General features: G+C 42.4%; 1 protein-coding gene across 6 annotated transcripts in view; it reads left to right on the forward strand.

The window, feature by feature from the left end:
- The window catches only part of SLC4A4 (solute carrier family 4 member 4), a 534,858-nt gene that overhangs the window by 162,418 nt on the left and 345,175 nt on the right, over positions 1–27,265 (forward strand). For all 6 annotated transcript variants that reach the window (XM_033961203.1, XM_033961239.1, XM_033961185.1 and 3 more), the window contains exon 3: positions 7,326–7,511. In XM_033961203.1, the coding sequence (XP_033817094.1) occupies positions 7,326–7,511 (186 nt within the window). The remainder of the gene's footprint in view (positions 1–7,325; positions 7,512–27,265) is intronic.

Raw genomic sequence — 27,265 nt, forward strand, 5'->3', positions numbered from 1 at the left:
AAGGGTCTTCGGTATTTGGCCTCTTCTCTACTGAGAGCATTTCTTCTTTTGATCTTGCTCTCCTTTGCCTGTTTCAAAATTCAACATTTTCTGCATGGCACTTGAATGTTTCTCAGGCCACATGACTTCCATCAGTGGACCCTTGCTTTTTAGCTATAATGAATTTTTATATATCATCCTCTATTCAGCAGGTGCTTAAATGCTGTATGACCACCTCTGTACTCTTGGAAGGTATGTTTTTTTGCACTTTCCTCCTCTTCAAGGGGGATGTTGACCATTCATTCCCTCATACCTGGGAACTGCAACTGGATGTCCATCTAAACCAAGGACTTTACTCCTTCACATTTCTTCATATCACCTTACAGTGTTCCTTTTTCTCTTAATGTTTTTTCAATATTTCTTGAGTACTGGCAATCAACTACTCTGATAAGCCATACACATGGAGCTGTGGGGTCTGTCCAGTTATGTCAAAAACTTCACAAAAATTTGGCTTTGGACAATTGCTTGCCTTTTTATCTTGCCGTGTGTCTGTTTTTCCAGGGGAGCAGAATTACCTATCAGGCAAATCCAGCATACTTTTTTGACTTCACCAATGGACTTCTAGCTTTGCAGCTTTCCATACTTTTCAGTTTAATGCGGCTCTTCACGGGTGGACTTCTTGATGACTCGCACCAACTTTAAGCCGCCCCCATTTTGCTTCAGTCTATACTCATTGCTTTGTCTGAATGACAGGCATTTTTATAGATTGGACGATCAGGTTTCTTTTTATGCGTCTCGTCCTCTCTTTTCCTGTTGATGTTTTTGTTCAATCTACACCAGCACTTAGCCACCATGCTTCTCTTAGCTTCTGGATGGCTCAAATAACATTGGTTCTCCCTTCTTCTTTATCTCAGCACAAGGGAGCAAATACCTTTGCCATTTTTGTCGACTCTGCTTTGTTGCTAGCATGGACATTTTCTATGTTTCAGCCTGCAATCATTTCACCTGGCGGCTGGGTTTCTTTCATGATGACCTCTTCTGTATCACATCTCTCTCAGCCTATCCGCCAGATTTCAATATCTCCAGGACACCAGCCTCATTATATTGTTATCATCACCAAATGTGGGTTAGGTTTTTCTTCCTGGTGTCTCCTTCATCATCCACATCCCACTCCCTTGTCAGTTGGAATGGTGCGCACTTTCTCCTTTGTCGACTAGAATATTCCCCAGTACTGTTCTACCTTTTCACATACTACTGGAAGGAAGGCTTTTTATGGCTTGTTTCAGTTTTCCCCCATGCAATCGAGAGACAACCTCTCTTTGCTCCTCTATTGGTCTTCAGATTCATGACAAAGCATTTCAAGGTGAAACTACCCCTCACACTTTCACCTGTAATCTGGGACATTCATGGGATTCTTTCTAGGTTAGTGAAGTCTACTTTTCAGACAATGGTCACAGTTCCTCTTCAGTTTTTTCACCTGGAAAGTAATTTTTTTCCTATCTTGCTCACTTCTGTCATGAGGGTCAGTGAATTGAAAGTGTGGGAGGCAGATTTATCCTTCACGGTTTTCACAATTTTTCTCTCTGATACAGTGCTTCTGCACACGCAGCCACAATTTCTTTCCAAAGGGGTGGAGAAGTTTCATCTCCTTCTCTCCTTTCTGGTCTTTATGTGTGCTGGACTTTTTACATCACCAAGACCAACACTTATACGACTTTTCCCCAAACTCTTTGTCTCATTTGATTCTAACAAGTTGGGGACTTTGTGTTTCTGTGGAACTGGTTCCTCACTGTTTGGTTCTCTATATTTCGTTCTGTTTTTGCTCAACCTGGTCTGCACCTGGTGAATCAGGTCACATAGAAACATAGAAACAGAGAATATGATGGCAGAAGAGGGCCGGCTGCCCAACAAGTCTGCCCACTCAAGAACCCTCCCTCCCTGGAGTACCCATCTTTTATGCATAACTCTGTAGCACCCCCACCTGTTTGTCCCATCGACTTTTGAAGTCGAGCACGCTACTAGCCTCGACCACCTGGCGTGGAAGTTTATTCCATCGATCAATCACCCGTTCGGTGAAGAAGTATTTCCTGGTGTCACCATGAAATCTTCCCCCCTTAAGTTTTAGCGGATGCCCTCTTGTTGCCGTGGGACCCGTAAGAAAAAATATTTCTTCCTCCACTTCAGTGCGACCCGTGATGTATTTGAATATTTCTATCATGTCCCCCCTTTCTCTGCGCTCCTTGAGAGAATATAAGCGCAGTCTGGTTAGATGTTCTTCATAAGGGATGTCTTTAAGTCCTGAGACCATCCTAGTGGCCATTCTCTGGACTGACTCCATTCTCTTCACATCCTGTTGATAATGTGGCCTCCAAAACTGGACACAGTACTCCAGGTGAGGTCTCACCCTGGATCTGTATAACGGCAGTATGACTTCAGGCTTTCGGCTGATAAAGCTCCTTCTGATGCAACCCAGCATCTGTCTTGCCTTTGCTGAAGCTTTCTCCACCTGATTAGCAGCTTTCATATCTTCCCGGATGAGAACTCCCAAGTCCCTTTCTGCAGTGGTTCTTGCTAAGTTTTCACTGTTTAAGATGTATGTTCTGCATGGGTTGCCACTCCCAAGGTGCATTACTTTACATTTTTTGGCATTAAAGTTAAATTGCCAAGTACTGGACCATTGCTCCAACAAAAGCAGGTCCTTCTCCATAGTGCTGGGCCCGGTTACGGCATCAGGTTCTGTTGCTTTGCCCACAGTGTTGCATAGTTTAGCATCATCAGCAAATAATGTAATTTTGCCTCAAAGTCCCTGAGTTAGATCACTAATAAAGATATTAAATAGCATCGGGCCCAAGACCGAACCCTGTGGCACTCCGCTGGTCACTTTTGACATTTTTGAGGGGATACCATTCACCATTACTCTTTGAAGTCTGCCGCTAAGCTAGTCTTGTACCCATGCTGTCAGTGTTTTTCCTAGTCCTAACGAGTTCATCTTGTTCAATAACCTACAGTGTGGAACACTATCAAAAGCGTTGCTAAAGTCTAAATACACGATATCCAGGGACTCATCCTCATCCAGTTTTTTTGTTACCCAGTCAAAGAAGCTTATCACAGCCCATACAGTGAGCGAGGGCAGTTTCTGTCATTTTCCTAGCATTTACTTCTCTTCCGGATTTCTGCACAGCTGCCCTTTGGTCCTCAGTTCACATATTCACCTCTCATTGTCTGGACTTATTTCTACAGATGAGAGGAACACTTCGGCCAGTTGGTATGATATTTATTTTCTTGAATGCCAACTCTCCCACCATCCCATTCTGGTTAGCTTGGAGATCACATATGTGTGAGCATATGCTGCTTGCTTGTCTTGGGATAAAGCATAGTTACTTACCGTAACAGGTGTTATCCAGGGACAGCAGTCAGATATTCTCACAACCCAGCCACCTCCCCTGGTTGGCTTCTTAGCTAGCTTATCCTAACTGAGGAGATGCACGCCCTGTATCGGGCAGGAAGGCACTCGCGCGGACTATCGCAAACTTTCTAAAGTCTTAAGGGACAATACACTTTTAAAGTGGTCCATACTGGGGCCCCGTCGGTGACGTCACCCATGTGTGAGAAAATCTGCCTGCTGTCCCTGGATAACACCTGTTATGGTAAGTAACTGTGCTTTCTTGTAGATTTCTAGTGGTTCTGAAGCCCCGGCATGTGTATGGGCTTTGCCTGCGTTCTCCCGTAGGATCAATCTGGATTTCATGAATTTTTGTGTCTCAGAGGAACTGAGAAAAAGAAAAGAAAGGTGATGCATAGGTAAACCATCATGATCATATAGTCTAGTTTCAGTCTGCTTGTCAGCAGGTCGTGCAAATAGCTATGGGCTCTATACACGATTGGTGCTAGTTGCACAAGTTTGGAAGTTATAATGTTATTTCCTATGTTTGTTACAGAGCAGAACAAAATTATAGTGTCTGGGATTTTTCCCCATTTTCCTCCTTCCTGTTATGTTTTTTATTACAGTGCTACTTGATTGCTTTTGCACAAACCGAGAGGGTAGGAGCAGCTCCCTGGGAAGGAGGTGGAGTTAGAAAACATGATTGACAGTTTTCTGCAAGCAACTTGTTAATTCAGGAGTAGGACCATTAGACACATCTACTTTTTTTTTTTTTAATTCGTTATTGACTTTTAATCAAAAACAGTGTCACACAAATGAAAGAACAATAGGAAATAGATTTATTACGCTAATATCCGTACAGGTAACATAGATATCATTCAATAATTTCAGTTTCTTACATATAATAATAGCAGAATATATATTAATATATAATACAAATGAAGAATAAAGTTACCCAAATGTCGCTATCAATATCAATCCAACCCCCCACCCCCCTGGATGTGTAAAGATATAAATGAACCAAAGGAAAGATATGATAAATATATATTATTATATTTTTACAAATTTAGTCAATGGGCTCCATACTTTATTAAAAACCTCACTAAATCCCTTACACTCTGCGTTAATTCATTCATATCTATAAGTAGTGCACACATTCACCCACCAAAAAGTATAATTTATTCTATCATGGGTTTTCCAATTACTGGTAATCAATTGAATGGCTATTCCTGTTAGGATCATAAATAGACGACTCATATTTATCTAGAGTGGGTTTCACATGTAAAATCGTTCCACAAATTATAGCCTCATATGATAGTGGAACATTTGAATCCAAAACTAGATTTATTTGTCCCCAAATTGACTTCCAAAATATATTTATAAACGGACAAAAATATAGTAGATGATCCAAAGTCCCTATATCAGTGGTCTCAGACTCGCGGCCCGGGGGCCACATGCGGCCTGCCAGGTACTATTTTGAGGCCCTCAGTATGTTTATCATAATCACAAAAGTAAAATAAAATAGTCTCTTGATCATATTTCCTGCTGGAAAAAGGGATAGAGGGGTATAGATAGGGGGCTACTGCACAGGTCCTGGACCTGTTGGGCCGCCGTGTGAGCAAACTGCTGGGCACTATGGACCTCAGGTCTGACCCAGTGGAGGCATTGCTTATGTTCTTATATGTCTTTTTAGCTATAAATTACAATATTATTATTAAGACTTAGCCAAAAGGAAAGATTTAGAAACTATAAAGAGTTTTACCTCATGCAAAATTGTCATTTCTTTAATAAGACATTAACTATTTTTTTCTGCGGCCCTTCAAGTACCTACAAATCCAAAATGTGGCCCTGCAAAGGGTTTGAGTTTGTGACCACTGCCCTATATCAATATGACAATGCCAGCATCTATTAGACTTAGAACTATCTATTTTATTTTAATCAAACTGAGGTCCAGAAAAACCTATGTAACAAAAATAACCGTGTTTGTATTATAGATGCTGACACTGTGCACTTCAATCTCCAAGTCCAAACTCGTGGCCAACGAGACACAGAAATATACTGTTTTATCTCGAAGCTACAGATATCTCTAAGACTATTTTTAGGCTTTTTATTCAAAAATCCAGAAATCAATTTGTACCACTGGGCAGCCTGATGTCCTACTAAATCAGTTTGGTAGCAAAGGATTTGCAGGCTAAAATAAGTTTTTAAATGTTTCCATTCAGGGAACCCACTCTGAATAGCCTGCTTCAACTGCAACCACCTATATTGTTGAGACTTTAAAATGCCAAATGATTGTTGCAGCTGTGAAAAATCAAGCAGTTTTCCATTAGATATAACATCATCTAATGTCCGAATACCCGCCTGCATCCAATTCTTCCAAGCAATCCCAGTGGTTCATAGACAATGGTGCGAAAGACAAAGGCACGCCCAGACAACTGAGTGCAGCACGGAGGTGCGCGCCGCTCAAAATTACTGTTTTTAGGGGCTCCGACGGGGGTTTTTGTTGGAGAACCCCCCACTTTACTTAATAGACATCGCACCGGCGTTATGGGGGGTTTGGAGGGTTGTAACCCTCCACATTTTACTGTAAACTTAACTTTTTCCCTAAAAACAGGGAAAAAGTGAAGTTTTCAGTAAAATGTGGGGGGTTACAACCCCCACGCCCCCCACAACGCCCCCACAACGCGGCGCAATGTCTATTAAGTAAAGTGGGGGGTTCCCCCCCACGCCCCCCGTCGGAGCCCTAAAAACATTAATTTTGAGCGGCGCGCACCTCCGCGCTGCGCTCATTTGTTTGGGCGCGCCTTTGTCCCGGCGCGCTTTTGACCTGACACCGATCCCAGTACCGCCTATTTGAATCTTGGAGTTTAACCACAAGGACTGCAAAGTAGACTTTATTATGGGAACATCTGTTAACTTATTATTCTAAACATGTGCATTGTCTGTATTTGTTTCCTTAGGTTGGAATAGCACCTACTGTGGTAAATTTTGGACCTGGGCCTTTTTAATTTGTGTTATCTAACCATAAGATGAAAACACCATTAACATGTTGCTGTACATGCCTGTGATTATTATTATTATTATTTTTTTTTTTTGACCTGGTATGAAGCCAAGAGTTGGATACAGATACCATGAACCTTCATGTACAACTATTCTGAATTTTTCTTTGTATTTTAGTAGTCCATCTCTCTGTTCCTACTTCCCAGTCTAAACAACAATGGGTCATAGACAACCCCGCGAAAGACAAAGGCGCGTGCCGACAACTGAGCGCAAGACGGAGGCGCGCGCCGAAGAAAATTACAGTTTTTAGGGGTTCCGCCGGGGTGTTTTGTTGGGGAGCCCCTCCAGTTTACTTAATAGAGATCGCGCCGGCGTTGTGGGGGGTTTGGGGGGTTGTAACCCTCCACATTTTACTGTAAACTTAACTTTTTCCCTAAAAACAGGGAAAAAGTGAAGTTTTCAGTAAAATGTGGGGGGTTACAACCCCCCACAACACCCCCACAACGCGGCGCGATCTCTATTAAGTAAAGTTGGGGGATTCCCCCCCACGCCCCCCCCCTCGTCGGACCCGTAAAAACAGTAATTTTCACGGCGTGCGCCTCCGCGCTGCGCTCAATTGTCTGGGCGCGCCTTTGTCCCGGCGCGCTTCTGAACTGACACCATCAACAATGGCCCTGAGGCTGGGAAATGCATACCAGAGCTCTTTGCAAAACACATATGAGTGGGGTCTATCTGGCCACCAGGTGTTAAGGCCTTTAAATACTCCACGGCACCCCCAGCTCTGGGACCTTCAGTATGTGGGAACAGAATGTCTTGGCAGCACTGTCATTAAATTTTGGGGCTGGCTTCTGTGCTGCATTTTAACCAAACGGCTGGGGCTTGTGATAGGTATAGGAAGACATTTATGCGTGTGTCTCCTTAAATAAATATGTTCTTTAAGAGCTGTATATGTTATGTTTGATAGGTCATCATGCCATCTACGTCGGAGTTCATGTACCGAAAAGTTTCAGGAGAAGGAGACGGCATAGGCGAAGGACTGGGCATAGGGATAGAAGAGAAAGGGAAAAAACTTCCGAGAACTGCTCGGATGTGGAGAAATCTGACACAGAGAATGTCGATGATGCCAGCGCCAGTATCCTGAAGCCACTCAGTAAGTGCAGTGACTTGTTTTTATTTAAATCATTAGACTTGATATACCGCCATACTTTCATAAAGTGCTTCAAGATGGTTTACATTAAAAATGTGTGTTAGAAAGGGAATACAATTGTGTAAAAGGAAGAGACAAAGAAAGAAAGAAAGAAAGAAGGAAGGGGTAATAGGACAATTATGAAGCCTTCAAAAGGAAAGATAAAGATTAACTAAAGTTAGATTGAAATAACTGACTTGATTATGGCTCTGTACAGATTTCTGGGGAAGGGAGTTCCATAGATGGGGTCCTAGATAAGAGTGTAGTTTGAATTTAAGCTCAGTTTTAAGGTGTTCCTGAGTCAATACAGCTTTGCAGTTCTACTTGGCATAGTGTTGTACTGTTTTCAAAATAATGGATTTATATTTTTTAAAAATCACTTTAGTTTGGCCCCCATTGATGACTCTGCTCTGCTACCAATTGTAGACTTTGTTATTCTCAACTCTACAACTCAACGGCTATCTTTTTTTAATTTTATTTATATTTTATTAATATTTGTTAAATTAATAACAAAAATCACTCAACGGTTATCTTTTGACAAGACAAAGGGTACAAGATTTAGAATGTTGTCAATTGTGGCACACTGATTCTTTCAAAACAAAACAGGCGACCTGTGGTGCTCAATCCTTTTATTCATTCAAGACCAACAAGCCCAGATTCTCAAAACTTTAACGCCGTCGCTAAACTGTTTTCCGGCAGCCTGTTTAGCCTGTAAGCAGTTTAGCGATGGATTATCAGAAGGGATTATCTCCCTCTTTAGCGAGGTTTCTAGCAGTCTCTGACACTGAAATGCAAATGGGCTCTTGAAGGGGCCTTATACAGCCTTGACCAATCGGAGCCTCAGGTCCTTCCCCGGTGCACCCCAAGATGCACCGGGGAGGGGAATTCCTTACTCGATGCAGACAGCTGGTAGGAGTGGGTCCGTGTCCCTCTCGTTCTTCATCTTTGAGGTAAGGGGGAGAGGAAGGAGTGGCAGGGGAGTGCAGGGGCAGCGGGGATGGGGGGTTTACTGCCTGTTAATTTTCTTTCCTTTAGACGCAGCAGATGAATCCAGAGCCACACCCTTTCTGGATATTGACTGTCGGTTTTTTCTTTTGCAACTTTTGAAGTCTGTTGTTATTGATAGTTGTATTCTGTATTATTACATTTTGAAATTTGTTATGGGAAATAAGTTTTTTACATGCTAAGCATATTGATGGTTACGGATGCTTGGGCAAGGAGCAATACTGAAGCTGCAGGAGGCGTGCCAGCCAATAGGACCATCTGTTAATCAGTTTCTCTTATTTCCACCTGCTGATAGATGTGTACTATCCCATTGGTCTCTGGATTCCTCTGCTGTGTCTAAAGCAGGGGTGTCAAAGTCCCTCCTCGAGAGCCGCAATCCAGTTGGGTTTTCAGGATTTCCCCAATGAATATGCATGAGATCTATTTGCATGCACTGCTTTCATGGTATGCTAATAGATCTCATGCATATTCATTGAGGAAATCCTGAAAACCCGACTGGATTGCGGCCCTCGAGGAGGGACTTTGACACCCCTGATCTAAAGGAAAGAAAATTAACAGATAAGAACATAATTTTTCCATTTTACTTTTTCCATTGTGTAACTTTGCCAGACAACCTCGATCCTTCTCCAGGATTTTCTTCCGTGAACACAGAACAGAAGTATTTGTTTAGCATGTTTGCTTTTTCCTCATCACTCTCCACATATCGATTCCTAGCATCTTTTAGTTTAGCAATTCCATTTTTCATCTTCTTCCTTTCACTGATATATCTGAAAACATTTTTGTCTCCCTTTTTTACATTTTTAGCCATTTGCTCTTCTGCCTGCGCTTTTGCCAGACGTATCTCGCTCTTGGCTTCTTTCAGTTTCACCCGGTAGTCCTTTCTGTACTCTTCTTCTTGGGTTTTTTATATTTTAGGAATGCCAACTCTTTTGCCTTTATTTTCTCTGCCACTAGCTTTATACATAAACACACATTGTTGAAAATTGCCTCCAGAATCTCTAGGTTTAATGTAGCAAACTGTTTTATGTTAATATTACCATATATACTCGAATATAAGCTGAGATTTTGGGGCAAAAAAATGGCTCAAAAATGGGGGTCTCAGCCTATATTTAGGCCATCGCCTACCCACCCCCTCCCAAACCTATTGCAGGCCTCCACAGGGCTTGTTGCAAGACCCAGTGGTCCAGCGGTGGGCTGGGACTTGAGGGATTCCGCGTTTCCCATCCCAGCCGAATCCAAACCTCCCCCACACACCCCTCCGACTCCTCGGCAGCCTTACGGTGGACAAGACAGGAGGAATCCCTTCTGCCTCCTGTGCCTGCCAAAATTGACAACCACACCTCCCCCACATACATATCGGGTCCCTGGTAGCCAGCCGGTGCACAGAGCAGGAGCGATCTTCTAGCCTTTCTGCTCCTTTCTATGCCCCTGAATGATTGGCTCCTGTGAGCTCTCAACTTGCAGCAGCCAATCATTCAGGGGCCTCGAATGGAGCAAGCGGACTAGAAGATTGCTCCTGTTCTGTGCACCTGCTGGCTACCAGGGACCCGAAAGGTATGTGAGGGAGGTGGGAGGGAGGTGTGGTTGTCAATTTCAGCAGGCACAGGAGGCAAAAGGGATTTCTCCTGTCTTGTCCACCGCAAGGCCACTTAGGAGTTGGGGATACGGTGTGTGTGTGTGTGGGGGGGCTGCGGGGTTTTTTTTTTGTTGTTGTTGCATTCGGCTGAGATGAGAGATGGAAGATCCCTCATATCCTGGCCTACTACTGGACCACTGGGTCCTGCAGCAGGCCCAGTGGAGGCCTGCAAGGCATTGGGAGGGAGTGAGATGGTACAGTGGAGGGAGGGAGGGAGGGAGGGGTGCTGGGTGCAGAGCCTGGCAGGGCACTTGAATATTAAGTCCCTGCAGCAGGCCCAGTGGAGGCCTGCAAGGCATTGGGAGGGAGTGAGATGGTACAGTGGAGGGAGGGAGGGAGGGAGGGGTGCTGGGTGCAGAGCCTGGCAGGGCACTTGAATATTAAGTCCCTGCAGCAGGCCCAGTGGAGGCCTGCAAGGCATTGGGAGGGAGTGAGATGGTACAGTGGAGGGAGGGAGGGAGGGAGGGGTGCTGGGTGCAGAGCCTGGCAGGGCACTTGAATATTAAGTCCCTGTCTGATATTGAGTCAGCCATTTTTCCTCCTTTTGGGTGGAAAATAGGGGTCTTGACTTGTATTTGGATCGACTTGTATTCGAGTATATACAGTATACAGTATGGCCTGGATTCTCTAAACAGTGCTGTTTTTTAGGTACCAGTAGACCGCCTAAACTAAGTGAAAAACACCATTTAAACGTCGGTTTTCACTGATTTTCAAGGCAACTATTGGCACTGGAATTGTGACTCCTTAGGTACTTTATGGCACCTAACTCCACTATGTGTGTGGCTAATACTGGAAGTGGCATTGGACGGCATAAAGTGTCTATGGAGGTGCGATTCAAATCACTAGTACCCCCGCAGGAAGGCAAGAAGAAAGACCATGGTCCACCTGAGCAGGGGTACCTGTGACCGGCAGAGGCCAGTAGAAGGGGAACAGGCAGAGACTTTTTAACCAAGTATGACTGATAAAGCATATTCAAAATTCTGGGGGAAAACTATCCTCCGCGGCAGGAGCCATCCTCTGCACCTGGGCAAACCTCGCCCTCCTCATGGGCCATAGCGCATGCGGAACACGGCTGTACATCTTACAGCCATCCACCACAAATGAGGCATGAATCCAAGACATCCTGCCCTGGGGAGGTCATCTATGTGGTTTTCTTTCAAAAATGTAGCTGGCAAGCATAAAAAAATAACTAAAATCAAATCTGGAAAAATCCATGATAGCCACCGAGGGCCTGTTTTGAGTAAAAATAGCCTGGGAAAACCACAGAGAACCCTAAAAACAGAGATTTTAGGGGTGGGGGGCATGCAGGGAAGCTACCTAAAAACCCCTTTTTAAAGACCCCACCACAAAAAAATCTCTGATTCAAGCCGTTAGCTTGTACTCACAGAAGCATGTGCTGACAGGAAACACTGCAGCCTATACTCACTGTGACAAGTGATGTATGAGAGAAACTGCAGACAGAACTGAATAAGCTCAAAGGGAGATCCTTTGCCTCAGTGAACTGGAAATCTGGATTTCAAGTCTTCTGACTGCCCCACTACAGCCTGAGACCTCCGCAACCCTCAGACAAATCGTGTAGATGCTTGGTGGAGGAATGCGGACTGGATCAGATCCCAGTCGTGCCTCCACAGAACCGCTCAGCCTGCACTCTACCCACTAGCGGACAAACCTGGGGTGAGCATGCTCCCAAGGAAACGGTCCCTGAGCCTTGATCTGATGTGCAGACTGTCCAGGGGGCTTACCGACAAGCAGGGGACCCCCTAGAAGAAGACTTTTTTTCCCAAAGGTCTGCGATCTCCCGCAGTCAAGATGTCCCCGCAGGGAACCTCCACAGCACAAGGGCGAAAACCGTAAACGAAAAATACTGAAATACCACGAAATTAATGGCTCCCACGAATTCTTGCGAGAATTTGCGGAAGCCTGTAAGGAAGCCACTGAGCACCAAGCAGCAGCGCCAAATCGCACGTCTGCTTGTGCTTTTCAGCAGCCGAAGAAACTTGCGGCATCCAGTTAGCAGCAGGGCAGGAACTTGAAAAGTTCGCTCCTGCCCGCTGCACCGTCTCCGGGGATCGGCAGTAGAGGTATGAGGCTAGGGCAGGGAGGGGGGGCAGGGGGCAGAGCCTGGGAGGGAGGGTGTGCAGAGTCTGACGGGGAGGGAGGGAAGGAAGGGTGCTGGGTGCAGAGTCTGACAGGGGAAGGAGGGAGGGAGGGAAGGAAGGAAGGGGGCTGGGTGCAATGCCTGACATGGGAGGGATGAAAGAGTGCTGGGTGCGGTGCCTGGCAGAAAGGGAGCTGGGTGTAGAGCCTGATAGGGCAGGGCACTTGAATATTAAGCTGCCCGACTTATATTCGAGTCAATGATTTTTCTTCCTTTTGGGGGGATAAAGAGGGTCTCAACTTGTATTTGGATCGACTTATATTCGAGTATATATGGTATATAATATGTGAAAGGTGGATAACAGAGCAAACTTCTGCTAGAGGTCAGTACCAGCTGCTTTTTTACAACTGCTGCTAACGGAGCTTGTAAACCAGTGTGTCTATGGATTGTTCCTGAAAAGACCTGCACATCATCAACGCAAACCCACAGAGTACTGGCAACTCCCTTAGCAAATTACCTGAAATTTCTTACTTTTGTTGGATTCGACAATTGTTAATTTTAGCAGAAACTAAAATAAAGCTATTGAACTGCTTCTGAAAGCCAGCTGCTGATTGCATATCATAAGTCTTTTAAAGACACCTGAGCCCCACAATATTCTTTACCTTTATTCTGAACATATCGGTTTTCTTGCGTTTCAACTCTGGCTTCTCAATTTACCTCTAAGAGCAATGAATAGGATGTAAATGGAGACTGTGATTGCTCCTTTCCTATTGTGTTTCTCTATTTTCAAAGTGCCCAGTATATAGAACAAATGCCTTCTAATCCACATCCTCAAACAATATTTGAAACAAGCCAGGCAGCTCTGAATCAGCATCTCCTAAATCTGCCGGATGCATGCTTTCCACCCACCACTGATCCTTCTTACACCCAGATTTCATTTATTTATTTTAAAAACTTTTACAGTACAACATCCATAACAAACACTTAGGCCTAGATTCTCTAACCAGCGCTGTTGTCGGCGGCCGCCGATTGCGTGTCAATCACGCAATGGCACCAGAAAGAGAATAGTTGCCAGAAATGTAGATGATAATGGGGATGGAACTAGCAGAACTAGAAATGTTTCAAAAAAGAGTGACCAAAATAAGAAAGGGATGGAACTCCTGTTGTGTGAGGAAAGTCTAAAGAGGTTAGGGCTCTTCAGCTTGGAAAAGACGACTGAGGGGAGATATGATTGAAGCTTATAAACTACTAAATGGTGTAGAATGGGTACAAGTGGATCGATTTTTTTTTTTTCCCCATCAAAAATTACAAAGACTAGGGGACACTTCATAAAGTTACAGGGAGATATATTTAAAATCAATAGGAAGAAATATTTTTTCACTCAGAGAATTGGAACAAATTTCCAGAGGATGTGATAAGAGCAGTTATTGTAGCTGGTTTAAAAAAAAAAAGAAAAAGGTTTGGACAAGTTCCTGGAGGAAAAGTCCATAGCTTGCCCTAGAATCAGTAGCATGGAATATAGTATTCCTCCGATATTTGTGGGGGTTCTGTTCCAGGAACTCCTGTGAATATCGAAAAACCGTGAATATGGTTTTTCGCCTGGGGAGGCAGGAGAGGGCAGCTGGAGCACTGGTGAGTGAAGGAAATCACTCGGGGTATGCTCCGACCAGGACTTCCTGTGCTAAAGTCAGGCTTCACCAATCAGGAGCTGCTTTGACATGCAGCTCCTGATTGGTGAAGCCCGACTTTAGCACAGGAAGTCCCGGTTGGAGAATACCATGAATGACTGGGACTGCGAACTGCAAACCGCGAATGACTGGGGGAACACTGTATTGTTACTATTTGGGATTTTTCAAGGTACTTACTTGTGACCTGGATTGACCACTGTGAAGACAGGCTACTGGACTAGATTGGCCATTGGTCCGACCCAGTAAGGCTATTCTTATGTTATTATATATAATCCTTTCCTAACTATACAGTACTGCCAACGTCTCTCAGCTCATTTCTGGAGATAATCTCTTGAATGGAAAGATACCACTTCACTTTCTATATCTGTTCAGTTTTAGATTTCTGTTCTGTGACAGTTGTGATGGCGTATTTTTTTCATGTTGTGGATGCATCTCAGTTGGGAACTGGTCTGAGGCAATCAAGTAATTTTATAGCTGACATGGAGCAGTCATCAGATTGCAATGCTTTTAATTCATTGCCATTCTGCACCTGATACCAGTTGAAGACCTGGAGGCGAAAGGTCTCTTACTGTTGTGGTATCCAGTGACATTCTTTGCTGGTGAACTTTTTGCACGTTGGCCCACCATAGGATTATCCTGCCCACTGTGTCACTAGATGCTCTCTTCTCCTTTCCTTCCCCTTACCACACAGTTCTATCACAGTTTCTGATTTCACCAAATCTATTATGGATGCACTTTTGTGAGCATGCTTTCAATTGTATGGCTCAGATCACTTGTGCATGAATATATTGTACCTACAGTTTAACACATGTACAATTTGATTTGTACATTTAAATCAAAGGTCTTGCAGAACACAGTATGCACAAAAATTATAAATGTGTGATAAAACACAAAAAAAACCATGAAATTTGCAAATACTTCATTTTAAAAAAAAGATTTTAACTTTTTGGGGGGGCTATACACCTCTAACCTCCACTCCCTTTTTACTAAACTGTGGTAGAGGTTTCTACGATATTTAACCCTTAACTAGCTACGGATTACCGCATAATGATAGGACTGACTTATTTGGTTTTGTTTATGCGGCTAACCTGGCTGGTTAAGTTTTGAATATCAGCATTTAACCAGTTAAGTGCTGACTTCTGCCCTCAGAAAGCTTCCCAAATACCGGTAGCTGATTTTGAATTTGGAGCAACCAGTTAAGTGCCACTGAAAATGTCCACTTAACCCTAAATAGGTGATTTAGCCAACCAGGAGCTGTTTCTGGCCAGTTTAAATCATATTGCATATTGATTGTCCCAACAGAGATCTGGCTCAGACATTCAAAACTTTTCTCATATTCCCTTGTTATAGAGATTAGAGTATTAATTTTTTTTTTTTTCCAATTCTTTATTCATTTTCATATCTCATAACAAGTATACAATAATCATTCAATATTCATACAATTCACTTGTTTACTTCATATAATATTAAATCTTATATTATCCCCCCTCCCCCCTTCCCTTCCACACATATCAACATTTTATTTGAATCTCACACATTATACCCTCCCAATCCCATATCATATTATTCTTCTATATAAAAAAAAAGTGTCTAATCATTCGAATATTCAATCAATTTGCAATAAAATATCTGTAGCCATTTTTAGTGCATTCTAGTGAAAGTGGTGTGATTTTTGCTAGATTACTTTTGCCAAAAATCCAATGTACGAGGGCTGTTCAAAAAGTATCAGACCTTAATCTTTCTTGCCTAAAAAAGTTAGGGAGGCATGGTTTGGTGCATGTATTCAAGCATATATGTGCATGCTTGAATTTTTTCCCGCCTACAGAAGCTGTCGGTCGCCGGCAGACCGCCGATCAGTGAGGAAGTGTAAGTGAGCGCCATCCGGTTTTCATTTTTGACAAAATGACAGAAAAATTTGAACAATGCTACTGCATTAAATTTTGTGTAAAGCTTGGTGATTCTCAAGTGGAAACGATCCGCAAGATTCAACAGACCTTTGGGGACGAAGCAACGGGCACCACACAGATAAAGGAGTGGTTCAATCGCTTCAGAGATGGCCACACATCAGTGGAGAGTGAAGCACGTTCTGAGATCGTCATTGGCCAAGTGAGGACCCTGGTGATGCAGGATCATTGAATCACCAAGGGGTCCTACCAAGAGGTTCTGCATCACCTTCGTAACGCTGTGAGATGCAAACGGCTTGGCCTGTGGGCAGCGGGCAATTGACAGCTCCATCATGATAACGCACCTACCCATTCTTCACATTTGATACGGAGTTTCCTGGCCAAAACATTACACCTGTGATTCCTTAGGCTCCCTATTCTTCTGCCATGGCTCCGTGTGACTTCTGGCTTATCCCCAAGCTGAAAATGCCCCTGAAAGGGACCAGATTTCAGTCAAGAGAATGCAGAATGCGATGGACCAGTTGTGAGTAATCTCAAAAGGCATTCATGCGCTGCTTCCGACAGTGGCAGAACCGTTGGAAGAAGTGTGTGGCAGCCCAAGGGGACTACTTTAAAGGAGATTAGTATAAGATTGTTGTACCTGAATACGAGTATTTTTTATGAATAAAGGTCTGATACTTTTTGAACAGCCCTCGTATAATGCTTATATATATATATGCACGTGTAGCCAGCTTCTTGCAAGAGTGACTCAGGAGGTCCTATAAAAAATAATTTAAAAGAGGTGAGTGGGGCTTAAGTGAGGAAAAAAAATAGGAAAAAGGCTAACCTCTGCATCGATGTAAAAGGTCCTGGTGAACAGAGGGAGGAAAAGCTTGAGGCTTATGGTGGAGGGAAAAAGTGGTGTGTGATCACTAGTGGTATGGTTAATTAAAACACCTCTATTAGTGATCCCTCACAATAAATATGTATGCATAATTCTCAGAAGTTAATGTCAAAAGCAGAATAACAGTTCATAGATTATAGATTTTGGCAACCATGGACAGACAGCACTCCTCTGTTCGCTTTTCCTTGGATGTCGGCCTTCATGGTCCCTAGATAGGAACTGCTTCTTCTCGGTGCTGGTCAGGACTAGTCCTCTTCTTGGAAGAAAATGCCACTTCATTTCTAAATAGTGCTGTACCTAAGATAGTTGCTACCACACGGGATAGTAAAAGCACTACATTCTTCTTGCTCTCTAATTTACGGAGGAGTATTCTTCCTAAACAGAGGTAGAGAAAGGGGAATTACCTACTTTATTTCCTCAAAAGCACAAGTACTAAAATAGTTTGTGAGAAGAATCAATAGCATATCCCTTGACTGGGAGATAAGGGATGTGTCTGGGGAGAAGGTACATTCTGCCTCACAGCTAGATGAGGGATTTAGATTTGTTAGGAGCTGGGCAACTTTTGGAGAAAAGGAGAGCCTATTTTGAAAGGATGGACTCCACCGTAACTAAGATGGAACCAGGCTGCTGGTGCTAACATTTAAAATGGAGGAAAAAACAACTTAAATTGCCCGAACACATGGTTCAGTGTGCAGTATCCTTGAACACCATTTAGGGAATTTCAATTGAGAACGGAGAAGTTTCAACAATGGTGAAAGAATGCCAGAAGTGTTTAAGGGGAGATCAGAATAAAAGATGTAAATTATCCCTGTCAAGTTCTTTTATTTTTTTTTTTTTTAATTCTTTATTGTTTTTCAAACTTTAACAGTGCATTACAAATAATATAACATTAGAAGATTACATAAAATGCACCACAATATACAAATAGAATATCAAAAACAAGCCCCACCCCCTCTCAATTGTGAATACATTAAATCATATTATTTATATAACATTATTCTCAAATAATTAATTCCTCAAAATACCCTTCCCTTCCCTCCCCCCCCACCCTGGATGTGTAAGGAAATCTAAGAAAGAAAAATACATTACTATTATTGTGTATTAACAAATGCAGTCAACGGGCTCCATATTTTATTAAATGCATTACTAAAACCCAAGCATTCCACGTTCATTCTGTCAAGTTCTAAACAGCTTGTTGAGGCAAGGAAAAAAACCCCAATTTGAAATGTCTATGTATAAATGTTAGAAGTTTAAAAATGTTCTTTTGTGGATTAGAAATTGGTTATTAGATAGAAAATAGAGGGTAGGGTTAAATGTCCATTTTTCTTAATGGAGGAGGGAGAATAGTGGAATGATGCAGGGATCTGTACTGGGACCGATGCTATTTAACATATTTATAAATGATCTGGAAATCTGAATCACAAGTGAGGTTAAATTTGCAGATGACCTACAACTTTTCACAGTTGTTAAAACACATGCAGACTGTGAAAAATTGCAGGAAGATCTTAGGAAATTGGAAGACTGGGCATCCAAATGGCAGATGAAATGTAATGTGCACAAATGCAAAGTGATGCACTGTGGGAATTGATCCAAATCATAGTTTCCTGGTGCTAGGGTCCACCTTGGGAGCCAGCACCCAAGCAAAAGATATAGGTGGCACTGTAGAAACTACACTGAAATCTGCTCAGTGTGCGGTGGTGGCCAAAAAGCAAACTGGATGCTAGGAATTATTAGGAAAGAGATGGTAAATAAGATCGAGATTAGTATAATGCCTCTGTATAGTGTTCAATTCTGGTTACTATATGTCAAAGGTATAGCAGAACTAGAAAAGATTCCAAGAAGAGCAACTAAAATAATAAAGGGGCTGAACTCTCCTGATATGAGGAAATGCTAAAGAGGTTAGGTTTGTTTTTTTTTTTTGGGGGGGGGTGGAAGAGGTGGATATGATTGAGGTATACAAAATCCTGAGTGGTGTCGAACAGATAAAAATAAATCAATGTACAAAGATTAGGGGACACTCAATGAAGTTACATGGATATTTATTTTATTTTTAGCATTTATAGTCTAAGTGGTTCACATATTCAGATACTCGAGCAATTTTCCCTAACTGTCCTGGTGGGCTCACACATTATCTAATGTACCTGGGGCAATGAGGGATTAAGTGACTTGCCCAGGATCACAAGGAGCAGTGTGGGATTTGAACCCACATCCTCTGGGTGTTGAGACTGTAGCTCTAATCACTTCACCAGCCACTCCCACTAATAATTTTAAAACAAATAGGAGAAAATATTTTTTTCACTGAATGAATAGTTAAGCTCTGGAACTCATTGCTGCAGGATGTCATAAAACCGCATATCTGTGTTTAAAAAAAAAAAGTTTAGATATGTTCCTGGAGGAAAAGTCCATAGTCTACTATTGAGATAGACATGCAGGAAGCCAGTGCTTGCCCTGGGATTAGTAACATGGAATGTTGCTACTATTTGATTTTTTTGGCACGAGTCTGTTTTAAAATAAAAGGATTGAGCACCATCTGGTCACCTTCGTTGTTGTTTTCATGCCCCTCACCGTTTTGAAGGCAGTTTCTCCTGTTTATTTTCTGGACTATTTGGTTTTCTGCCAGATACTTGTGACCTGGATTGGCCACTGTTGGAAACAGAATAATGGGATGGTTCAGTGGTCTCAAACTCAAACTTTGTAGAGCCACATTTTGGATTTGTAGGTAATTGGAGGGCCTCAGAAAATATAGTTAATGTCTTATTAAAGAAATGACAATTTTGCATGAAGTAAAACTTTATAGTTTATAAATCTTTCCTTTTGGCTAAGTCTTAATAATAATATCGTAATTTATAGCTAAAGAGACATATGATCAAGAAGCTGTTTTATTTTACTTTTGTGATTATGATAAACATACCAAGAGCCTCAAAATAGTATCTGGCGGGCTGTGAGTTTGAAACCACTGGGATAGATGGACCATTGGTCTGTCCCAGTATGGCAATTCCAATGTTCTTAACTCTTTTTGGACTCTACCAGACTCTTGTATTTTTGTAGACTCTTATGGAGGAAAGAAGACATGACCTTTTTACTTCTCTTCTCCCACCTAGTGACTGACGGGCAAGATTGTCTTCTATTACCTGATATTACTAGAGAGGGTAGGTTAGGTTGAGGAACTCCATAATAATTCATCATTGTGAACATAGAGAGCACATATTGGTGATCTCGTTTTATGTATCTAGGCACAACTACAGCTGTATATACATCGCTGTGTGTCTTGTATGTATGTCCGTGCCTATATTGGTATAGTGCAGTGCAGGCTAGTGACTGGTAGCATGTCTTCTCACTCAGCACAGGAGGCAGACCTCTGTCAAGGGAAAGGATGCTCTGGAATGAAGGAAAGCTTTTTTTTTTTCCCCCCTTATAGAAAGGGTGGTAGCTGTATGAAACAGCCTTCCACTGGAGGTGGAAGAGACAAGAACATTATATGAAATCAAGAAAGCATGATGCAAGCACAGAGGATCTCTGAGGTAGATGAAGGGAGTGTATAGAGTTGAGCCAATGATATAGATGTGTAAAGGTTGTGTGATCTTTATCTGTTGCCATGTTCTAGGTTTGTGTTTCCTTGAGTAGGTTACTTAATCTCTCTGGGTTCAGACAATAATGTGCAAAATGTACGGTAGCATTGTATGCATTATAACCACATTAATAACTTTATACAGTGCTATGCCCACCCATGCATGATATACAGTGAGTCCTTTCCATGACTACAGGCTTCCAGAGATATGCCTGTACAGCTTACTGTAAACTGATCTTTGGAAGATCAGCACAGCTTTTATTTCACAGAGAAGGGCTGTGCGTGAGGTATATATAGATTCATTCTGCTCTCTCTCTCACTCTCTACTCTCCACCCCCCCCCCCCAATCTTTCATTGCTGCAACTGTATTTATGCGTAGTATTTACTCTGCCAAGCTTGTGTTTCTTTTCTTAAAATCTGATGTTTTCGTGTTTCCCTGCTTTTACATTGACACTAGTTATCCAGAATCTCTTTTTAGAACTGCAACTTTGAATGAGCAGATGGATGGATGGGCTATATATGCTTCTGTTACATAAGGCAAATCCAAACAGCCAGAACAGTCTGTAACCAGATAAATCACCCTGGTAAAGTTTTCCAGGGCAGAAAATAGTTCTTATGAAATGATCATAAACCATTTTATTAGCCTGAATCATTATCGCCATGTAGTGCTTAGTGAAATCAACTCAAATGCACAGTTTGTTGTGCCCGAGAGTCATGGTGTTTCGCAGGCAAGAGCCCTTTGTCACCCTAATTAAAAACCTTGAACTTTGTGATTATGGCTTTAGGGTTATAATTTATTCATCAGGAATCAAGTTTCCCCCAGCAATTAATAAACAGACACAAATGTGCAGAAACTGCTGAGGGTGCTTTCTCTCCAGCTGACACACGGTAGTGGCATTCGGAGAGTTGCTCCCTTGCTGGGGAGGAGTGGCTCTGAGGTACATAGTTCAGGTAATATGAGCCCTTTCAAACATAACTTTTGGCAAAGCTTTTCACTCTTTGTTTTCTAAAGGAAGGATGTTAAACATTGTTTTCAAATGTGTCTTGTTCTCTGGCTTCATACATTTTACTTCTGCTCTGCCCCTTTTATCAGTACAGCTAGAATGCCTTTCACTTCTCTGTGTAGACATTAATACATGTAATGACGCATAGCTATCCAATGTTTATCCTTTCCCTCCTTCATTTTTCAGATCAGGTGCTTAGTATTTCATATGATGATAGAGGAAACAAGGTATTGGAAAGAGTTAAGAGACAATGTGGTGTTTTCCAGGGAGGATCGTAGCAAAACCACCTTAATAATTATTTCGTATACGAACACTATCATATAGTTCAGTATTTTGGGATCATTGTACATCCGGCTCAACAGGTGCTGCAAGAAATGGCAGTTATCTCCACTGCCTGTGGTCTGCAACATTTGAACACTATACATACTGTATTGATCTGGAAGTCCTCCTCCTGCTCTCTTGAGACTGCAGCTCATTTAACATCAACTCTTGCTAGAGCTACAGGTGGTGGGAACTTTCATTTGCATCTATTTATGGATTTTCTGTATTTTTAATCTCCTTCTTTCTTCCGTAGACCAGACATTTCAGTGATCATTTTGGCCAACGTCCCAGAGATTACATTTCCCTATGGGACCTACGTGTACATTCTGAGCCTGGCCAGTAGGTGCCAGTGTCACACAATAGATATTACTCCTTCTGTGAACCATCCTTCCATCTATTCACTGTGATTGCTTAATTCACAGCATCCTCATCTCTGCCTGGCCAATGAGGGGACGCAAGGCTCAAAAATCAAACATAAGTTTCCTGCATGGCAGCACTGCTCCTGAAAGTTCAATTCATAAACCATCAGCTCATCAAGGGAACTGTTCTGTGTCTTGATGCATGCTATAAGAGGGTATGGACCTGCACCTGTCCCTGTGCTACAGCAGTTCATGGTAGATTTGCTTTGGCAAGAAAGAGAAGCATCTTGTGATGAAGAAGTACACACTGACTGATGCTTAGAAACATGGAAAATGATGGCATGCAAAGACCATCTGGCCTATCCAGTCTGTCTATCCATACCAAGTACTAATCTCCTTAATCTTGAATTCTGACATAATGCTTATCTCCATCATCTCCACAGAGATGTATCCACTTCCTTTTCTGCAAAGAGATATTTTCTTTGATTATTCCTGAGTCTATTCTCTTTTCACCTTCATCCTATGCCTCCTAGTTCCAGAACTTGCTTTCAGTTGAAAGAGGCCTTCTTCCTCTGCATTTCTGCCATGGAGGTATTTAAATGTCTCTATCATATTTTCTCTCTCCTGCCTTTCTATGATTATAATCAAACGCTTTACATATTAGTATAAGCAGGTACATATTTTGTACCTGAGGCAATGCAGGGTTATGTGGCTTGCTAGAGTCACAAGAAGAATCAAACCCAGTTTTCTTGGTTACTCCTCCAAAGTGTACATAGTGAGATCTTTATCTATCCCCATATGCTTTATGGCAGGGGTGCCCACACTTTTTTGGCTTGCGAGCCACTTTTAAAATGACCAAGTCAAAATGATCTACCAACAATAAAATTTAAAAAAAACACAAAGCACACTGTATGCAGAGAAAATGTTAATTTATCATTTATATTCAGGGTTTTTTTTTCAAAGAGGTCAAGGCAGATGACTTTAAAATATGCAATGTCATCTCATTAACAACTGTACAAAAATAGACACATTTTCCCCTCCCATTTTACTATCCAGAACCTTTCTGGATAGAACTTTAAGTTTCAAGCTGCCAGACAGCAAACCTGGCTAGGCAACTTCACCGACAAAACCAGGCAGACCTATGGCGCCTTTCGGAAAGAAATCAAGACCGCTCTATTCAATAGATTTATTTTCCAGCCAGACAACACCCCCCCCATCCCAATACCTTTTCTCTTTACATTGACACCACACTCTTCACAAATATATTCTGTTCTACTCTTGACTATTCAGTGTCTCCCTCACCTCCTGTATTCTGTAATTCGCTGACCATCAAGCCCCTTTGATGTAAAATGCTTAAGATTATACTGTAACCTATTTGTAACCTGTAAACACTGATTACTCAGTGACTTCCTACCTGTTCCCACCTTGTAATTCGCTGATTGTACAGCTCTCTTTCACTGTAAACCGCCTAGAAGTCGCAAGATTATGGCGGTATAGAAAAAATAAAGTTATTATTATTATTATTATTAAACCACGATAATGTTTTTTAGCATAGGGAGCTGCGCTGAATGCCCCGCGCTGCTTTTGACGCTCATAGGCTCTCTGCGCTAAAATCCGCTACTGCAGTTTAGTAAAAGGGGGCATAGTGCAAAATATAGACAGCAGATATAAATTCTTAAAACGGACACATTTTGATCACTAAATTTAAAACAAAATCATTTTTCCTACCTTTGTTGTCTGGTGATTTCATGAGTCTCTGGTTGCACTTTCCTCTTCTGACTGTTCATCCAATATTTCTTCCCTTCTTTCAGCCTCCTGCATGCTTCGTCTCCTCCAGACCTCATTCCTTTCCCCAGCCAACATCTCTGTCCTTCCATGAGTCTACCTTTTTCTTCCTCTCTCCCTGCCCCCTCCCCTTTCTTTCTTTCTTTCTCTCTTTCTCTCTCTCTCTCTCCTTAACCCCCCTTTCTATCTTTCTTTGTCTCCCTGCCCCCCTTTCTTTCTTTCTGTCTGTCCTTTATTTCTCCCCAAGTCACCGCCAGGGCCGTTGTCTGGGAACAGACCCCCAAGCCACCATTGATACAGAGTTCTCCTTGTTTCCTGACGCTGCAACAGGCCAACAGCAACTGCAGAAGCGAAGGGTCCACCAGCCTTCCTGCTGACATCAATTCTGACGTCGGAGAGGATGTTCCGGGCCAGCCAGGCAGCGATTGGCTGGCCTAGAACTTCCTCTCTGATGTCAGAATTGATGTTGGGGGGGGGGGGGGAAAGAGGCTGGTGTGCCCGGCACTTCTGCAGTCACTGCTGGCCTGTTGTGGCGTCAGTGAACAGGAAGAACGCAAAAGCAACGCGAGTCTATCGCGGAGCCCTTGATCTTTTGGCCACCCCTGCTTTATGGCAAATACCACTGACCATTTCAGTGAACACCATCTGGAATAATTTCATTCTGTTCATATCTTTGTGAAAGTGTCGTCTCCAGAACTGTTTAAATAAGGTCTCATTGGAGATTTATGCAGAGGCACTATTACCTCCTTTTTTCTGTGGACCATTCTTCTCCCTATGCACCCATGCATTCTTCTGGTTTTTCAGTTGCTTTTCCTACCTGTTTGGCCAGTAGTTGGCACTGACAGCACAAAGGGAGCACAGTGTAGGCAGGTTGTCACACTGCCACGAGGCTTGCTGTGGAAGACAGAGTGCAGAGGACATCAGCCAGAAGTTTCAGCATGCTAAAGGAGCTGGAGAGAACATCCTATCATCAAGTCTGTGGAAGTGTTGTGGAGAAGGCGGCACTTTCAACTTGACAGCCTACAAAGAGCTGTTCTGCCCTATGACCATAAAAGGGTTCGGTGGTTAATGGTAAAAGGAAGCGGGGAGACCAAAAGCCCATTGGCTAGATACCATCAAGAATGACACAGGAATGAACATCAAGCAATTGAAAGAAGCTGTGGGAAACAGGGAAGCATGGCAAGGACTGGCCTACAGAGAATCCAAGGGTCGGACATGACTAAATGGATTGTAGTAGTAGTAGTAGTAGTAGTAAGAGTAGTTCCTTTGTGACAGGACCTTGGGGGCCACTGGCCAGAAAGGGAGACCTGTGTTTCAATCAAAGGGAAGCAATACGAAAGGCATCATCAGCTGATCTCTGCATGGAACATGCTCTTTATTTATCATGGTGGGTTAAAAGCAGACTGGCTCGTTGACACATCTAAGGTAAAGAGGGAGACCCTCTTGTGTGGGGAAGAATGAAAGTACACTGCCCATGCTGTGCTAGATCGGGCTCTGCAACTATTCAAGGATAGGCAAACTGAGAATCAAAGTTCTGGATGTTTGTTGCACCGTTGGTAGGGATGAGCTCCCAAGGCTTGAGTGTGACATGATTGAAAAATATTCATTTACTAGCCGATAGTCAAAGCGATTTAGCCAGCTGCTGATCGGTTAAATCATTTGGTAGGGGCTAGCCAATAATTTTCAGCAGCACTTAACCAGCTAAGTGTATGTATATATGTACGTATGTATGTTTAATTTATTTGATATACTGCTTTACTTTACAATTATTGCACAGATGAAATGTGTTCCCAACTCAAAACCAGCTATGTTGGACGCATACTGGTGGCGGTGTCAGCTCTTGGTTGCTTAAGTGCTGATACACAGCGAGGTGTAAAAGTATTTAGTTATGCAGACGACTTCACAATCATTATCCCGTTTAATACATCGCCCTCCGAAATCACCCCAACAGCAACTGAAGCACTAAACATGATGGAACAATGGACCACAGACTTCAAACTGAAGCTCAATTCAGAGAAAACTAAATTCTTTATAGCCTCGCCACAGGCACATAACACGACAAAATCACTACACATTAACAATCTTAAATACCCTATTCAACCAACGATGAAGGTCCTGGGAGTAATGCTGGACCAAGGTCTAACCATGAAAGACCATATAGACTCCCTAATCAAAAAAGGGTTTTTCACCCTCTGGAAACTTAGGTCTATTAAGGCTTACTTCCACACTTCAGCCTTCAGAATTCTAGTACAATCCCTTATACTAAGCCACCTGGATTATTGCAACATCACCCATCTGACAATCCCCCAGAAGCAAATGCAAAGACTACAACTCATACAAAACGCAGCAGTCAGGATGATTTTTGGGTTGAAGAAGTACGACCACATAACCCCTTCCTACAGACTCCTACACTGGCTGCCGATGAAGGCACGCACGAAGTTCAAGCTAGGATGTCTCTGTTTCAAGGTATTAAACGGTCTAGCCCCTAAATACATCACAGACCTCTTCTCATTCCCAACCAACAGACATGAAAGAAAAACACACCTGAAATTTGTCTCCCCACCGGCTAGAGGGTGTAAATATAAGAGATACCATCAACAACTGTTATCGTACCAAGCAGCCACATGGGGCAAAGACTTAGAAAAACTAATTGCATATACAACCAATTATGGTGAATTTAGGAAACACCTAAAAACATACCTGTTCTTGAAATACTTAGATAACGAACCAGAACATCAGCCCCCTTTATAATACCACAACATACCCAAATCACTAAATTATAAACCCCAACCCAATCACCAACCATGAACACTATATTCAATTTAAGGAACATTTCTAATCATGTGTAAGCAGCACGGCACACAAACTGCTGTTAATATTTATTAATGTTGGAACTACCAGATGTACAATGTTATACCCTTTAATCCGCTGTATGTACAGTCTCTCTTTATTGTAACTACAGTTTATCTATATTGTAACTACAGTTTCTCTATATTGTAAACCACTCCTCTTTATTGTAAACCGCCTAGAAGTCGCAAGATAGTTGGCGGTATATAAAAATAAAGTTATTATTATTATTATTATATTCAGCTCTTAAGCAGCCAGATTTAGTGCATAAATAGGACTGCATAATAGCCTATCCTTTTTTTATGCTGTAGCCCATGGCCGCTTAAGTGCTGAATATCAACTTAAGTGGCTTGTATATGTTAGCAGGCTCAAAAATCACCAAAGCCAAAGTCTGGACAGGGTTCAGCTTTGAATACGTAGGAATAACTTTGTCTGCGGTGAGCAATACATTCGCTGCCACCAGCTGAATATCAAGCCTTGAATCTTATATCTTATTAGAGAAACAAAACAAAAGAGAAATTTTAAGAAAATGGCAATAACACACAATGATATGAGAAAAGTCAGACTAAACCTACCCAAAATATTGGGAGAACTTTTATTTTTGTGTTCTTTCAGCAGAA

Source organism: Geotrypetes seraphini, chromosome 1 (genome assembly GCF_902459505.1).
Source record: "Geotrypetes seraphini chromosome 1, aGeoSer1.1, whole genome shotgun sequence".
NCBI lineage: Eukaryota > Metazoa > Chordata > Amphibia > Gymnophiona > Dermophiidae > Geotrypetes > Geotrypetes seraphini.